This window comes from Corvus hawaiiensis, chromosome 4, assembly GCF_020740725.1.
Source record: "Corvus hawaiiensis isolate bCorHaw1 chromosome 4, bCorHaw1.pri.cur, whole genome shotgun sequence".
Lineage (NCBI taxonomy): Eukaryota > Metazoa > Chordata > Aves > Passeriformes > Corvidae > Corvus > Corvus hawaiiensis.
In genome coordinates this window covers 59940040-59955839 of record NC_063216.1, presented here as the reverse complement: position 1 = coordinate 59955839, position 15800 = coordinate 59940040, and the positions used below count along the sequence as shown (strand labels likewise).

The 15800-nt window shown below is 42.0% G+C and overlaps 1 protein-coding gene across 3 annotated transcripts in view; it reads right to left on the bottom strand.

The window, feature by feature from the left end:
• Nucleotides 1–15102, bottom strand: part of MAPK11 (mitogen-activated protein kinase 11) — a 31822-nt gene extending 16720 nt beyond the window's left edge. The window contains exons 1-3 of one of the 3 annotated variants that reach the window (XM_048300889.1): nucleotides 14889–15102; nucleotides 1772–1901; nucleotides 338–396 (exon numbers count right to left, since the gene is read on the bottom strand). In XM_048300889.1, the coding sequence (XP_048156846.1) occupies nucleotides 338–396; nucleotides 1772–1901; nucleotides 14889–15001 (302 nt within the window). In that variant the 5' untranslated portion in view covers nucleotides 15002–15102. Of the gene's footprint in view, nucleotides 1–337; nucleotides 397–1771; nucleotides 1902–2962; nucleotides 2984–6327; nucleotides 6906–14888 lie in introns of those variants that run through there. The other 2 variants (XM_048300890.1, XM_048300891.1) reach the window with 2 other exon arrangements.
• Nucleotides 15103–15800: the final 698 nt, after the last annotated feature.

Here is a 15800-nt window from a genome sequence, read left to right as displayed (position 1 = left end):
TCCCTGAACTCTACCATCTATCAATGAAAAAATAATCTACAGGTTATAAACACACAATTGAACTGGAAAAGTTTAAAGTTTGTTGGCATTTATGCAACATTAAATAATTTACTGTATAACTTTAATCTAATTTAAATAATTTAAATTATCATTTAGAAAAGTACAAAAATGAGGCCCATCTCCCTGCCTCCTCTTTTGTGGGAAAGTTGAAAAAAGATTTTTACAAAGCTGACTGTGGCTGCAAGTCTTTTAGAAATGTATGGTCTTCCTTTTTAAAACCAGAATGGTATTAAATTACTTAGTAACTAGTCAGAATGATTTAAAAAATTTTACTTACACTTCATTAAAGTTTTCTATTGACGTTGCAGGTGTAAAAACATCTAGCAGTCCTATAACCTGTCAGGTGAAAGAAGGCGAAGGAAGTGACATTTTATTTTTACAAACCTGTAAAGCAACATGGAATTTGTACTGACAGTGCTCAGCATTTTGGGATGAAACTTACAAAAACATGACATATGGTCATACTGAAAAATGATAAAATAGGTGGTCTATAAAGGTATCACCTCAGCCATCTTAATTACAATCTTAATTACAAAGAGTAAAAACAAAGGCAGAAGTAATGTCTCATTACAGAAAAGCTGACACATGCCTTATACAATAGTTATACTGTAGATTATGCACACTTTCATGAGTTTTCTTGGTCTGTTTTTGTTAACTTTTTTATCCTTTCTCCAGGATACTTTTCAATCAACTGTATTTTATTCAGGCTTCAAGTCATGAAGCTACCTTTAAGCAAGTGGATGCTCCACTGAAATCAACTGTTTACCACATAAACTTAGACCGGTACTCATTTATGTGGGGTCTCAAGGTCTACTGTCTTTCATTTAACTATTACACTGTTGTCAATTGCAATGAGACTAATCTTCCCTTAACTTCTCAACAGAATCCAAATACAGCAAAAGCAAGTTTGAGGTGTGGGGTTTTTTTCCTGGGGTGATGTTTCAAGATGTTTCAACAGTAGTGAGTAGAACACTTTTATTACTTTAGTTAGAGAAGAGTAGGATGACTTGTTTTGAGTTTCATTAACCTCATGTTCAAGATTTAATTAGGTATTTTTAAAATAAAAATGCAGCCTGTCACTGAAAGTTTCTGAAGTCCAGTGACTACACCTAAGATGGCTAGGTCCAGGTATCTTGGGTAGCTAGATGATGCCATGAAGATTTTTTGCCTTTTCTTTTATACCCCTGTTACACCTTTTTACTACTTCTGTATTCTTAGTGCTTTTTGCCTACATTCTTGGACTTGCTTGTCAAGCTAGGAGGCTACATTTGAGAAGCTTCGTAGGTAGGGGTTAGTGTGCCCCAGACCCCAAGGTCCTCTCCAGAATACATTCTGTAAACCAAGATAGAACCATCCAGGGGAAGGCTCCTTGGGGAGGGGGGCCCATTCAAGCTTCTCATTGGGGAATTTTTGATACATATGCTAATTAGTAAGACCTATAATGTTATACCAGATCTTTTGGGGGCATTGTGGTGTGCATTTCAGTGCATTTAACCTGGATGTGTGCACCTAAGGATCCTTAAAATAAATACCAAGGTAAAATCCCTTTTCACCTTCTAACCGTGTTTGACTCTTGATTTTAAGACCAGGAAAAGGCATCATAGACAGTTGCATGTACTTTTTGAAAAAGATTGTACCTAACTGAAATTAAGCCTATCTTGTAAACTTTTGTAATGGAAATCCAAAAGGAAAGAACTCACTCTCCACTTACGTTCTCATGCTTCATGTGCTTAAGCAACCGAAGCTCTCGGTAGGTCCTCCGGGCATGGATAAGTGATTGAAAAGGTCTTGAAAGCTTTTTCACTGCCACCTTCTGTCTTGTTTTGGTATCATAAGCTGAGCTGGAAGAGGGAAAGAAAAAGTCCACATTGATGGGATGTTCTACAGCAAAGCACTCAACCAGTTCACTGAAAGAACCTGTACTCTCTTGAGGGCTCTTACCCCTTCCTGTACCCTCTTTCACCTTATACTCAGGGACTGCAACCAAGGAGCCAGTCAGCAGTAACTCCTGAGTGTTTGAACTCAGGTCCCTTGTTTTCCATCCAGCAAATTACTGATGCTTATGGTACTGTTCAGAATTCATCCCCAGGCAACCCTTTCCCCAAATGGCAGGAAAAGTAACCAGACAATTAGCTCCATTAGTGCAGCTCCAGCCTCCAGCTCCAAAGCAAGGCTTGTAGGGAATATGGGGATTCAAACTGAAGTTTGTTCTTACTGAGCAAATTGGAACCTTTACTAATTAGAGGAACACTGCCTTTGTGTCTATGAATGTTAATTATTATGTAACATTAGCTTGCTAGACGATAATGTCCCCAAACTGGTATCAAATTAGGATGTTGATATAACCAAGGCCATGCCTTTCCCAGCAAGTGAACAATGGGCACATCTTATACTCTATATTTAGGACACTAAATATACAAGTCAATATTTGCAAGCGAGGGAGACCCCCTCTTTTTGGGCATTAGAAAGACATGACAAGCCCAAGCCACAAATAACTGATGTCTGATATGTAGCGCAGGAATAAAAATGATCCCTGTATGTATTACTTCATGACACTACATAGTACAATTATAAAAAGATTCTATTTGATACCTCCTCTTACGAAGAAAAAAGTTTCTTTCAATTGTTACTGTTATCTATTAAGTAATTGTATTCAATTAAAATACCTGGAAATTCTCAGTTTGAAGTGTGGATAACACTATCTGTACTTGCTAGAGAGTACTAACAGGTCAAGAGCCTTCTGACACATTTATCTTACAGAACTTTTTTGGAGTTACAAACACAAAAATTAGACAACATGAAAAATGCAAAGAGTAGAATGACAACAGTCATCAGTCACATCAAATGCTATTAACTTCTGCACAGTGTTTTAAACACTCCTACAAATTGTTGTAGGACACACCTGCTAGAGACAAAAAACGTTGATCGTGCCTGGAGTAGCTCCCAAACTAATACACTGAGCCTACAATCAGCTCCAAATAGGTGGACTCTTACACATATTTGGTGCTATGCTGAAGTCATGAAAAGCCAAGTGAAGAGCAAAGCCTTTATCTGCAGGACAAGGTGGTGTTTCTAATCAGAAGAAACAAAGGATATAATCAACAAAGGTGCAGGAAGAACAGTGGAATCTGAAAGGTGATTTCCTAGAATTCACCCAACCTCCATGAGGCCAACCCAGAATTTAATAAAGACAGAATAGAAGTAAGTAGATTTAATCAACAAGTTTCCTGCAGGCACTATGGAAGGAGGGAGTCACTCATGAGATAAATGAAATAGATAAGCAGATTACTTAGCTAGTTTCTTGCAAGAATCACAGAAGCTGATCTTCTGGCAAGTTTTAAAGGTGTAGAGTGCTGTGGTTTTGCTGAGCAACTCAGAAAGGGCACTTCCTGAGCAGCAGAAAGAATCCATAGGAAGGAGAAGACTGGTATCACTCTGATGAGTGGATGGAAGGGATACAGCAGAGAAATTTGTTCCAACAGTAGGGCAGGGTCAGAGTTATTCAGGATATGAGGATGCTGTGTGGCTTAAATACATGAAGCAGCTCAAGGAACAAACAGTGTGAGAAGAATTGACAACAGAAATATCTTAAATTCCACATAACCAGCCACAGGGACAACATGAAGGTTGCGCAAATAAATCTAAAGAAGTAAAAAAGAAGCCAATGCTTAGCTTTTAATATAACAAAGATTAGATGTAATTGCTCTGCATTTAGTCATGGGCAACAAAGCCACTGGAGAACACTGCCAAGTCTCACCAATGCATACTGTCTATAGGCTTTCCAATTATTTTGGGAAAGGAAATATTTATCCAGGTAACTAAATAACATTGCTCAAAACAGCAGTCTGTTTAACATCTCATCTTTTCTGCTAATTCCCAGGTCTTCCCACTCATGCTTGTACCAGTTTGTGAGATACTGTACACATTATATAAGGCTAGGAAGAATTACATTTTAAATCCTGTTATCATGATAAACATCACTCTCCTCCCAGTTCTATGTTCAAATGTAAAAACCACTGATCTTTAAGATGAATTGCTTTTTATCCTCCATATGACTCAAGGCTGCAAAGCTTTCAGATGGTACAAAGCACGATCTTTTTAGCTTCAGTAATTCTTATGACAGCAGCTTTTTAGACCCAAGATGGAATCACATATGGAGAGAGGAGAAAAAGGACAAGGAAAGGGAAAGGGAAAAGTTGAGTCCTGAGACCTCCAACAGGAAATCATGAATTGAAGCTGCACAGGCCAGGGACTGATTTGGTTTAAATGAGTTTCTCCATACTCAACTAACTGCACCAAATTATAATCAGAGCTAATGCCTTCAATCTCCTTCCTTGCCTGGTTTACTATCATCATAATTCAAGTTATTAACAGTAAAGCATTCAAAAATAAGTTTCATGTTGTTTGAACTGTCTTGTTGGTCAGATTCAAGGATGACTTGCATATGTGATCTCTGCTACTGCCTCTGTGATCCCATTTTTAGACTAGATCTGTCTTGCTATTACATCATCATAGCTACAATCTGATTTGTCACCCGAATCCCTCATCAGCCGCTGAGTAAACTATTAGGTGGCAAGATGAGTTGCTTCCCTTTCTGTGTGATTTCCCCATGAATGCTCGGCTTTCAGAGTAGTTCCTGGAGAGGACATCTCTGGTCCCAGTCACAGCAAAAATATGGGCCCACCTGTGCCTGGCACCTGTAAGCCCTTCTTTGGGGGCCTGTAACCAGCATGATTAAAATGACTGAAAACAGCTTCTTAAAAAAACCCCAAATCTATACTGTTAACTAGCTCGATTTAACAGGGACGAAAAGGGTTAGAGGCCCTCTGTCATGGTTTAACTGCAGCTGGCAACTAAGTGCCACACTGCTGCCTGCTCACTCCCCTCTGCCTCCACCTCAGAAAGAAAAAGTAAACCTTATGTCTTGAGATATAAACAATTCAATAATTGAAATAAAACATAATAAAACGTTTTCACAATGCCACATAACACTACTTTAGACAGACTTTCTATCATAACTTAGAAAGAAATAGAATTACCACTATCTTTTTAGTTAACAAGAAACAACTTTGTAACAATCGTAGCAATGGCTTTTTCAGATATGATCATTCTTGACCCAGAACCCATGAGAGTTATGACACATTTTTTGCTGTCTCTCCTTTTCAAGATCAAGGATAAAAAGCCATTACTCTGCTGGGATGGCATCATTTTCATACAGATTAGAGACTTTCATTTAGTGTGATTTTCAATCATTGCTTAAATTAGACTCACCTTTTTAGTGTTGTCAACTCCAATATTTAATAATTCTATTGAAGTTCCACTAGATGAAGTATCAATTTTTATTTATTAGCACATTTTCCCAGTTCTTAAGATTTCAGAGAAAAGTTTGAACATAGGAAGCCACTGCAATCCAAAAATTCAAGAGCCAGAAGCATGGGATTTTAACAGTCTCAAGATAGCTTTTTAACTTTTGATGGGACATGGATTTTGGAAGCTGATGCTTATAACTACGGCTGTACAGACAGTAATTTCCCTAGTATCCATGGAGTTTATCCTCTTTGGTTGCAGAGCAGTAAAACTGGACAGACAGGCCATTCATGTGTGCAGCCTGCTCAGACCCCTCAGGGACTTTGGAACTAGAAGCACACTATTCACCTATGGCTACTTAGTCTTTGGGATCAAATTTGCTTCAACAGCTGGAAGGCTGTTTGTAGAAGCCTGATCTTACAAACCACACATCGAGCCAACTTGTATCCTATTTAGTAAACTCCAGTACCCAATGCAGGAAGAATCCTTCCTGGGATCAGCTTGAACTACAGCCAGTCCCTGAAATTCCTAACACTTTGGGCTTGGAGAGGGCTTACTAGTTGGGCACAGCACTATCTGCAGTGCCTGGAAAAAGTTCATCTTGAATGCAGTGTTCAGTCTATGAGTTCTCTTCATTCCTGGAGCCAGCTCAGGTGTAGCAGATGCAGCATGAAGGCATGACCCAAAGCTGGTTGTATGTGGAGCCAGTCTTGTGTCTCCAGCAACATTCCCATCTGCTGTAGGGTACCCATGTCAGACAACATTCCATCCCCATCACTCTGGATAACCACAAGATTTTGATAGTCTACAAAGTCTTTCACAAGCATTATAGCTGGCCAACTTAATTAGGTATATGCAATCTAAGCAACTGATTAGGGGTTAGGTGCAAAAACCAGAAGACTAACTTTTCCGATTTTCTTTTTTTATATAATTCAGTGTCTCAGCTTGTGAGGCTGTTACCTTTACATCATCAGAAGTTTGACTGGCTGGACACACTATACCAAAACTTGGACAGAATGCTGTACACAGCATATGTGACAGTGACACTGGGTCTGGTGTTCCTCCATATTGTTCCAGGATTCTATTTTTGTTTCTTTCACTGCAGCACAAGTTTCTTTCCTTCACTGGGTCACATTCATCCAAAACGTGTGAAAATTCCCCATTACACGTAACTGTTAAGAGGAAGACCAAAAAAAAAGAAAGAAAAAACCCAAAAATGCAATTCATGCTCGAAACACAGGTTCACAGTTTTGAGTTCTTATCTGCAGACCTCAACACCCTTTCAAGTACCCACTGACTCCTTCCACTGGAGGAGACATGAACTTCCTTGTGGACAGATGTCCTCTTAATTTGTAAGATCCTAAATTGTCAAGAAAAACAACTAACAGCAGCAGAAGGGTCTGTGTGAGCAGGTATTGGAGGGGAAAGAACTGAGGAAGGATCAACACTCAGAGAACTTCATCACTGACGGAGGCAGCCCTTACTGCACCATGTACTGGCAAGCAAGACAGAAAAGAGGGACCACAGGAACCCTGCCCTGGGACATTTTCTAGTAATTTCATGTAATTTGGGTTCCTACAACTACAGTGAATAAAACCCTTTTTCAAACTTCTCATAAATGTCATGGAAGTGAAAGAAAGTCATCACAGGAATAACATGGATTTTGGTTTTTGTTTGCAAAGTTTAGTTTGTGAGCTTTGTCTTCTGAGACTTATCTATCTTGCTCCTCTTTTTTAAAATCCAAATTTTTATTTATTTTAAATTTAAATAAAAAGCTACTTTTTATTGAGATATGCAGTAGTCTTGAAAAAAAGCACACACAGCATCCATCCAATACCAGGAAATGGACCATATCAGCTATTGGCAGTGAAGCAAGAGAACAGCAAACAGCTACCCACGGCCATTTTAAGTTAAGCAGTAAGTAAACTCAGGAAATGGTTCATTTGTTTCTTCTTTCTAAATGTTTTGTTACTGTTTTGCAAGTTCATGTTGGTGATTTTCACTTGCTAAGAGCTAGCTGTAAGGTTTGTTTGCTAAACCACACAAATCACAACATATTTGTGCATCAAAAGGAAACCATAAAGAAAAACTAGATGGAAGCAAGAAAAAATGTGAGAGGATGAGTAATGGGAAGCTCTGAAACTACATGTTAATCTTCTCATTAGACAAAAAAACACACTTGCTTGATGATGACAGGTTATTGTACTGTAAAAATTAACATCCCCTCACTTAGATATTATTCCAGCACACCATGCTGGGCACTAGCATCAGTGGTTTTGGTTTTAGTACAATGACTGTTAATTATCTCAGATTAATTTACCCCTAAATCTAAACATAAAATATCTCTTGCATATGCAACATAATCACTCTATAACCGACATAAAAATATGTTGTTTTCTGGTTTTAAGCAGACACTGAAAAATACTAAAAAATAATTGCTCTCCACATGTTTATGTGAATACATCATCAGTTTTTGTTCAATGTAACATGATCATAAAAGTGCTGTATCACTGAGTCAGCCTCTGAATCCACAAGCCATGTTTTATTTTCTGATCTGTCTCCTGTGCCTCCACAGTGACTTAAACATTTAAATAACTTTACAGAGGAGTAGTCACACTTTTTTAGGTGAAGCTACAGACAGCACAGCTTATATCAGTGGGAATGATGCATTTAAAATCATGGCTGTGAGAAAAACATACAGAAGGTTGGGGTCATAAGTAGTTAGCTTCCTCAGCATGTGCAACCAGCTCACGGATACTAAAATAATCATGTATTTTAGATAGCCTAAGCCCAATGTCAGTATGCAAACAAGAATATCAGTCAGCTGCCACTAAGCCAGTACAGTGCTAGTGGCAAATGTGTTCCATTCAGCATTTCAAAAAAAAAAAAAAAGACTGACAGGTAGTTACACATTGTGGGCTTCAAAGCTTCAGCTAGAAGTGCCTGCAGTTAATGTGGATATAAAGTTTAACGTGAAAAATATCGGTGCTTTCAAAACATTAAACAAACCTATACAGACAAAATCTCACTTATATTTTGTCCTTCTTTTTCCTACTTCTCCCTCCACTTCTCCTTCACATTTCCTGTTTCCTTGCTCTACAATAGCCAAAATGTGAAATGGTAGCAATTTACTCCCAGGTTATGTAGGGGTTTTGAAATGTCCTCTCCCTTCCCGACTGTATGGGCAGAACTAAGATACTGTATTTTTGATACAAGCCAACTAATAGGTTCTGAAATTGCAAACAGCTCCTTGTGAAGTTGTACTGAAGCGAGCAACTAGGTCCTAAGACTTTCAGGCGTCTGGGACAGGGACTGTGTCCCCAGCTGCAATTATTGCTGACAGCAGGACAGGAAAGGAGGCAGCTATGCCACTGCTGCCTCATGTAGTCAGGAATGTATGGACCATAAAAAAAAATACTGAAGTAAGGACGGAGGAGACCTGCAGAGAATACCCTCTGTTAATGTATTCTCACAGCCACACAGAAGGCTGCCATTCCATGACCTTTGCTGCCTTTCTGCCACAAATGGCTCACCTCATGACTTTCATCTCTCTTCCATCCCATGCCTCCCCTTTCTCTAAAAAAGATCTCATTAATTCCCTGTGAAAGAAAACCTGCATAATACAAAGTGGTCTTCCCCACTTCTTAACCTTGTCTTTTCTTTACCTTTCCTATCACCCTCCTCAGACACACTCAGGTGTCATCTGCTCTCAAACTACACCACAGGCTTAGTGACAGCACCCTACATAGACATCTCTGCCACAGCAATTTTCAGCCTTTCTCATCCTTCTCCACAAACATCTCCTTCATTAAAAGTGTTCTTAGACATTCTCATTTAAAATAGGGACCTTGATGCCACTAATTACCACTTCCCTTTCCTTTCCCAAGTCAGTTAACTACACTGTTCCAACAGCTGGAAAATAGTCAGGATGAAACCAGACAAAGGAATGACAATCTGCGTTCCACCCTAGTACTCCACAAAACCACTCTCAACAAACTCTCCAGTGATGTCTCCCCAGCCACTGCTCAGAAACACCCTTCTGTCTTCCTTCATGCATCTTTCACAAAAATTGCTAAATTCTTGACCTTCCTTGGCTTTGTAGCTGCAAATCCCACTGTGTCCTCATTTCTAATGGCTATTTCTTTATGTTCCTCTGAGGGTCTTTTTCACTCTGCAACCTTTTTTTGTTGCTTTGATTATTTTCATCCATTCACTCCAGCAATACTACTGCAAAGATCTTCCTTCTAATTGGTAACATTGACCATGCAACTCCTTTTATTTAGTTCTCCTCTCTGTTGCAACCTTACCTTCAAGGCCTTTTTTGTAAGTATTGTTATTACATATACTGACTTAAATGTGTCCTGTCTCTGACTGGACTCTCATATCAACCTTCATCTCAGCTTTCAAGCAAGCGTTTGAATACACTTAGAGGGGCCCATTGTAAATATCCGCAAAACTAATGAAAGGCTTCAACACTTTCCTTCTGAATGATGCATACCAAAAATAGACAACTCCTAGCAGATCTTGGACAGCAGTATTTTAACAACGTTGTGTGAAAAGTTTGCAATAAATATAACCATTTGTAAGATGAAGTTCAGCCTCTGTATTTGCCTTGGGAACAAAAGACTTAATCAGAAAGAAATCCAAAGGGAGTCCACTAAAATCTACACATGCCCGGGATTGTGCATTTAGCCTGTAAAGATCTATACCATCTTCGGTTTCCAGCTGTATTTACACACAGCAGTTGTGTGTTACCACTACTCTAAAAGTTTATCTCAGCATTTACTGTTTATAGAGTAGCATGTAGTGCTACAGTGATACACACCATAGCTCCAGTAACCTGATCTCACAGTGTAAATCATACACTCAGTATCACTACAGCTAACTAAATAGATACTTAAAAAAAACCCCCAGAAATCATCAAGTACAATCTTGGATGAAGGAATTTTCCTCTTTGTCAGCTAAAGTCAATTTATATCAGCTTTTAAAAACCCTGACATGCTACTGAGTTGTCTTCGCATCTTCTTAGAGTTCCTCAATGTGAAAAGGATGGTATCAGCAGTGTTATGTTCCAGTAATGCAAGTTAATGCCCTCAAAACATCTGTACCATCTAAGCAGAAGCACAGAATGGGATGGATGGCAGGAAAGAAGGGGTTAACCTTCAAGATTAGAGCATTCTGCTTCTATTTTTCCACTTGTACTTCCTCAAAGCAAAACTGTAGCCTAAACACCATTCCACCTTCCCCAATTTTTACCCAAAATTAGCCAGAACAAAAACTTAATAAATCTTAAGCACGTGCTCACGCGCTTAAAGTCAACAGGATAGAGGGATGCTGAAGTGTTGTAAATGACTTAAGGGAGGCTTTGCTTTCCTGCTTTTTTTGAACTGAGGCCTGTGTCATTACACTCTGACTTAACAGGCCTCTTCTTAAAAATACGTTAGGTCACCTGAATTGGTGTTAGGCATTGCATAGTCTTAAAATCAAAAAGAGATGGAATGTAAGTACTATTGATGCCAACAGACTCTGAGGAAACAGTGCAGGAGTTTATGGTTGGGAAGAAACTGAACTCAGTTTGGTTCACCTTGCAAGGTCTGTTCTTTCCAAAGAAGGCAGAACACAGATCCTGCAATATGCTAATGGGAAACAACCTGTTGGAGAGATCAGAGATAGCACGCTGCAGAATGCCATCAATCCCTCCCAGGCAAAAATAGGACTAAATAGGTTAGAAGACAGTTTACAAAAGCTGGCATAAAAAGAGGCATACAGGCTTTAAAAAAACTTCAAAGAACAGGAAACCAAAATCTATACGTTACATAATTTGTGGTATAATAAGAAGCTTTTTAAAAAGAGGAAGCTCTTTCTCAAGCAGGTAGCAACACCACCTCCTAGAGTAAAAGGTGGTCAGGTACCAAACCACAGTGGAACTACCAGTGCAACACAGCTGGAAAGCACAGATGCTCCAGGCTAAATGCCCCGTTTATAAGCAATATCACTGGGACAGCTGGAAGACTCAAACGCAACCAGAATTCTTATATTAAAAAGCAGAGTCATAAGGAACAAGAATTTAAAATTCAGTTTGACCTGAGACATAGTCTCTTTCCCCTAGAACTGAAAAGAAAGGGTTGTAGATTAAGAACACTGTACATTGTGAAAGTAAACTATCTTGCTCCCCATCTAAATGGCTTAATTTAACTTAAATGCTGTAAAACTCTCAGTTAGAAGGTCTAGTGCCTGGTACCTTAAGAGCTCTTGACTTCTGCGAGAGGTAAAGCAACTTTAAAGGCTGGACACTAAAAATGCATGTTTTCAAGAAAACTTTAAATTTAACCAAGTTTTAGCTTGAGAAAGAGTTAAAATAATTGTCTAATAATAAAAAAACCCCCTCACCTTGATAGGCAAAGCTATAGCACAAAAAGAAAACAACTCCAGACCAAACCAGTTGTGCATGTAAATTTGATACTTGCTAATAAAAAACAACCCCTAGAAAAAAGAGAAATTAATCAAAATGTACTGTTGAAGATACCAATGATAATTTTACTTGCAACTAAACTACTCCCCCCCACCCCTTCCCCAGGGCTTTTAATTTTTTTTCCTAAACTTAAAAAATCAGATCTGACAGTGGCAAATGACAGCACATACGTGAGCTTGAATGGCCACAGGAGAAAGTTCACATAAAAGAAAGCCTTGCACAGAGCTAAAGTATAAGAGTAACACAAAAAGTACTGCAAGGATTAACTACTTGAGGGAGAGACCTCACAGTTCTCTCTGTGATTCACATAGATGCTAAAGTGCAACTCTGCTTGGCAGTGCAGCTGAATTTGGAGGATTCCCAAAAACAAATGTTCTTTGTGATATGTCATTAAAAAAGTGAGAAAAGCAGGAGAGCTCCTTATGGTAGAGAAGATTTGGGTTTTCTACCTATTCCACATCTAAATAAAACCTAAACAAAAAAACCAAATAAAAAAGCACTGTGCTTGGTACAGACATCTCTCTAAAAGTGAATCTGTTTTAAGCCAGTAATATCTATCTCCACAGCATATTTGATGCACCTGCAACTAACACAAACACGAATTCTACCGGACTTACGAAATGTCAATAAATTGGGCCAAAACATAGCCTCCTGACACAAACTGTTCTACTGATTTTGAGCTGCAAGCAAAAGATGCTTAAATGCAAGTATTTACAATATGTTTCTTATTACCAGTTACCAATTCCGTTATCCAAGTCTACTGGCTATGGCCAATAATTTACCATAAAAAAAAAGAAAAAAAGGGTAAGCCTGGAGAACAGTTTCACTGAGGCAGAAAAAATTTGTTACAACTCTATTCCCATTTCAAAGCCAGCATTTAGAGTTCAGGACCTTGGCTTCTATTCATCAAAGCACTTAAGAATTTGTTTAATTCCAGTAGTTTCTGTAAGACTTAAATATGTTTTTAGATATTTTACTGAATAGGAGTAAAATTATTCACAGAAGCAATATAGCATATTACTCAAGGGAATGGTTACATCTCGTAGGTCTCCTGGGTAAAGCAAATGCACACAGACAGAAAAAAAATCAATTTCAATAGACACTAAAAATAGATGGCTTTTCTCAGAAAGATGTATACCTTTTCCTCACATTCAAGCTTCTGTTTGGGTTTATGGTTCATTGATGCTAACAAGGCTATTAATATAGAGCAATATTTTATTGCTATATTCTATTTATAAATGTCTATTTTAGAGTCAACCTTTCTCATAGCATCTTCCAGTCTCCATTTTACATCTCAGTTCCTAGGCTTTGCAACTGATAAAAATTACTAGGATTTCCTTGGCTGTGCAGACAGTTTCAAAACCCAAAGCACCAGCTGTGCTGCAAGTGAACCACGACATGTTTTCACTTCCTTTGCAATTTCTCAGAAGTCTTGACATCTCATTACAAAATTCAGTAAAGTAGGTCTTTCCCTCAAAACTATGTCAGCATAAATAGGGAAAATAACCAGAAATGCAGTTTCAACTGGAACACAAAAGTAGTTACTCTGCTACTGTATATCCATCCAGCTCTTAGTTTACTTTCTCCTCTTTTATTTCACAAACTAAGATTTTTATAGTATAAATAAATTAGGTCCTTGCGGAACTATTCCCAGCAGATGATCACACGCTTAACTACAACGGAAGGTATCAACACTCACATGGTATTTGCCTAGACCTCCCTGGTGCAAGCATAAATTAGAAATAATAAAAAAAGAGAAAAATTCAAAGATACTTCACAGCAGTCCTAAGTGTTTCTGCTGAGTGTTGGAGGTTTTCTTAAATGCATATTCCTAGCTTATGTGTAAACTTGGACATTTCACAGAGCTAGACAATGAAGCAACTAATACAAAACTCCATAAATGTTCTCTGGTATCTGACTGTGAAGAGAGAAAAAGTGAGAACTACTGCATGAGTTTAGAGCATGGCAAAAAGTAAAGTTCTAAAGAATTTTTTTTAATACTTTTATTTAAAGTAGTACTTGTATTTAAAGGCCCATTATGAATTGTTTCACATAATTCCACTTACCCAGCTTACAAAAGAAACACGATCTTTCTCAAAAACCCCTTAAACGCCACTATTATCTCCAAAAATTGATTCAAAGCTTTTATAAGCGTAGTAAAGCGTACATCAAATACTGAAGTAACAGCCCAACCTGCACTGGGAGTTCCCGAGAGTGCCAACATGACGTAGGAATTATCAAAGAGAGAGAAACGTTTTATGACAACATGTGGCAAGCCCTTCAACAACCTTAAGACGCCGAAGCCTTTGGGCGGCAATCTCTCCTAATTTGTGATCCCCCCCGAAAGCACCGGGTGAATCCCCGTCTCCTCCCTCTGGCTGCCCCGCTCCCGGGGCTGCTCCCATTGTCTCGGCGGACAGAGCTCTCCCCCCGCCGCGGATGCCCCGGGGCCTCGCGGGATGTCCCGCTATATCCCCCGCCTGGAAGGGCCGCGGCCGCCGGGGAGCCCTCCGGGCCGGCAGCGGGCCCCGCTCCGACAGCCCTGCCCCAGCCCTGCCGCCGCCTGCCCGTCCTCCCCGCTCGGAACCGCCATGACTGTGCAGGATTCTCGGCTTCGGGGCAATTCTCCCTCCGGCGGGAGCAGCCCAGCCGACAGCGGCCCCGCGGCGGGCGGTCACTCGGTGCTGGCGGCCGCGGGGAGCGGCTCGGCGGCACTCCGGAGCCCGGGGGGCGGCCCGCGGGGCAGCGGCGGGAGGGCGGGCAGCGGCTGCCCCGGGGCGGCGGCGGGCGCGGTTACCCGGGTGACGGCGCGGAATGCCCGGCCCCGCGGGGCCGGCGGCCGGGGCAGCGGGGCGGGAGCTCCGGTGCCGCTCACACCGGTGCCCGGCGGACACGCCCCCGCCCCGCTGCCGCCGCCGGGCCCCCCTGCTCCCAGCACACGACCCCCGCCGCGGCGCGGGGGCTCCCGCCTGCCCAGTATTGTCCGTCCTCGCCGCCCGCCGGCTGCACCTGCCGGCTCCCGGCCCCTCTGCCGCCGCCCCTCACCTACCAGACGGAACCGTAGGCACCGGAGCCGACGGGGGTGAGGTTCTGGTAGCGCTGGGGCACCTCCCACACCGTCTTGTTCAGCTCCTGCCGGTAGAAGCCGCCGCGCTCGGACATCTTCCCGGAGCCGCCGCCGGCAGCGGCAGCAGCAGCGACAGCGGCAGCGGCAGCCACCCCTCAGCCGAGGCGGGCACGGCCGGCGCCGGCGGGGAGGAGGGACCGGGAGGGGAAGGGGAGGGGAAGGCGGTGGCCGAGGGGGTGGGGGCAGCGGCCAGGGCCGGGGGAGCCCGGGTGGGGACGAGAGGCGTTGGGCGGAGGGGCCCAGGAGCCCCGGGGCGGCAGCCGGTGTCTTCCCGCGGGGCCACCCGGGCGGCTGCGGGGAGTGGCGAAGCGTCGATCCCGCCCCGGAGCATCGCAGCCGGGGCGGTGACGGACCGGAGCGGCAGCCTCACCGCATCGGTCGCCCCTGCCCGAATGTGCGGGAAAGGCCCGCGCAGCCGCCTCTGCTCCCCGCGGGGGCGGCGGTGACGGCCGGACCCGGTCATCCCGCCCTTCCCCTGGTGTCTCTCGGGCTTTCTAAAGCCTTGCTGACACCTTTCGTACTTTGCCACGGCCACCTGAAGCTCCCCCTCGGCCCGCCAGGCTCCCCCCTTCGCCGGGGTGCCGTCCGCGGGGCCAGCGCGGCGCCCGCTCACTGATGGAGCCCCGGGCACGTCTGGGATTTTCTGGGAGTCCTCTGGTGCCTAGAATTTCCCCTTACCGCATTGAGTCTCGCATGCAGTCATCTGAGTTCTCTTCATCAAGGAAGACTCGAGCCCTCATGACAACAGATAATCTTGAAAACTTTAAAAGTCCAAAATTCACGGACCGGTTAAAGGTTCTCTGACTTCTTTACTGCGTTTTTTCTTCTCTCCAA